This window comes from Miscanthus floridulus, chromosome 11 (assembly GCF_019320115.1).
Source record: "Miscanthus floridulus cultivar M001 chromosome 11, ASM1932011v1, whole genome shotgun sequence".
NCBI lineage: Eukaryota > Viridiplantae > Streptophyta > Magnoliopsida > Poales > Poaceae > Miscanthus > Miscanthus floridulus.
This window is the reverse complement of record NC_089590.1, coordinates 32,973,865-32,975,832: the sequence shown is the minus strand read 5'-3', so window position 1 is coordinate 32,975,832 and position 1,968 is coordinate 32,973,865. Positions and strand designations below refer to the sequence as shown.

The window sequence follows — 1,968 nt, the reverse complement described above, 5'->3', positions numbered from 1 at the left end:
CCCCTTATTTTATAAGGGGTAGGGGTGGTCTTATCCCAAAGAAAAACCAATGTGGTATTATTATCATGTCGCTTTATGAAGTTTTCATTATATTAGGCCAAAACTGTCATGGGCCTATTTAAATTGGTTTGGACCCAATTTGAGTGCCAACACAAACCATCTGGTTCATGGATAAAAGAGATCCCTATAGGAATATATATGAAAAAACAAGTTGCAGAAAGAACATAATCATACACACCATACTGGTTCGTGTCTTATTTGAGTTTAGAAGGAAGCAGGTAGCTCATTCAATTGAGCCTCTTTGTTGTTCCAGATTTCCTTGCAACCCCAGGCCGACTTCTTCTCCGTCCAGCAGCAGGGTAGACTTGCGATGGAGCTGCAGCACGAGGAGCAACAGGAGTGTCTTCTTCCTTGTCGTCGTCAGTGACCTCGTATTCGACACACCCTTTCTCCTCGTACTGTCTCCGGACGTCCTCTGCTTCCATTGCATCATAGTCGTCCTCCGCGTTACTTTTGACAATTATCCGGTTGGTGCTATCTGGATCTATAGCGAGACACCTAGCTAGTGTCTCCTTGGACAAGCGGTCCAACATCTCTTGAGGAAGGGCATCGAAGACCGCGCGAGGACACACTACAGGTAACATTGGCTCCGGCTTCTTGTATGCGAGGTAGCTGTCGATCTGTTCCTGTGTCATCCTCACCTTCTTCTTGTTCTTCCCCTGCGTTTTCTTGGACAGAGCCACCGCCTCAGCTTGGATGGGCGCGGAGGAATTCGCCGGCGGGAGCTTCCCTTGCTTCCGCCCTCGGAGCCGGAGGAACTCTTCGCTGTCGTCGATTCGACTCCCTCGCTCCGCATTTTTTTTCTCGGCTGGATGGATTGGAGAATCCCGCCCCCCTCGCAGTCTATATATGGCTTAAGACGGAGCAGCGGCCGATTCCGACTCTTATTATGAAACACGGTCCCTTGCACTTGCTTTAATCGAGGCCCATTAAACTCAGATGAAGAAGATGCCAAAATTCAGGAGGAGGAGCCGCTGGCAGCTCGCAGGAGGGGGACGGTGAGACCAGCTGACCAAGAGCTGGGGGAGGCCGGAGCCTAGCGGCACTGGTGATGGAGTTGCAACGGTCCGTGGCTCTCTTTCAGTTGAAGCGAACAGGGCTGGAATAGCATGATCTTTGGCGCCAGATACGATGCCATGCGGTGACCTTGCTGCCACCTCGCTGCTACTTGGCCACGAGGTAAGTGGCAATACCGCGAGGCTGTCGCCGTGGAGGGAGTCAGGGACCGGCGAGGTAGATGGCGGAGAGAGGCACGAGCGGTGCGGCGGGCTGTGGGCCATGCCAAGAGGCAGGAGGCGGCCGGGACTGAGACGGATGGCTCGATCAAGCTCTTAGTCTTATCCAACGGAGGCGACGTGGCCCAATAAAGAACTGCAGATTTGTGAGCAGTAGCCTTCTTAAATTCACCCACTAATCCTGTGGAGAGTCATTTTAAGAAAAAAGATTATCAATATCTTTTCACTTTTTAACAGTTTTTCTATAACTTATGTGTATTTTGGAAAGCCATCCTCGCTTTCATCTTTGGTTAGCGAGAACTAGAAACGAAATTGAGGTGTCAGTGTCGGCAACGACTGCTTATGGGGTAGGGAGAGCGAGGGTGAAGGCGGGAGACATGTGAGAGAGAAGTTAGCAGGATAGGGCTTCCATCTCTTATATAGTCTCGAGGCGCGTTAAGAGCTGAGACAGGCTAGTTAGCGGGGGTCTAAGTCTTAAGGGGGCTATCCCTGTTAATACTACCATCTATCCCAAATTAATTATATGTCATTTAGGATTTTCTAGATACATAGCTTTTGCTGCTATACACCTAGCTATATGATATGTCGAGATAATCCCTCCGCCCCAGAAAGAGTGTTCTAGCACAGTGTCATGTTTTAGATTTCACCAATTATAGATAAAAAAATATCACTA

The 1,968-nt window shown here is 49.3% G+C and overlaps 1 protein-coding gene across 1 annotated transcript; it reads right to left on the bottom strand.

Moving 5' to 3' along the window:
• Positions 1–287: 287 nt before the first annotated feature.
• Positions 288–1,340, bottom strand: LOC136491767 (uncharacterized). The gene is made up of 2 exons (XM_066488006.1): positions 1,013–1,340; positions 288–868 (listed from the first exon to the last, which is right to left on the bottom strand). Exons 1-2 carry the CDS (start codon positions 1,338–1,340, stop codon positions 288–290), a joined length of 909 nt encoding a protein of 302 aa, XP_066344103.1.
• Positions 1,341–1,968: the final 628 nt, after the last annotated feature.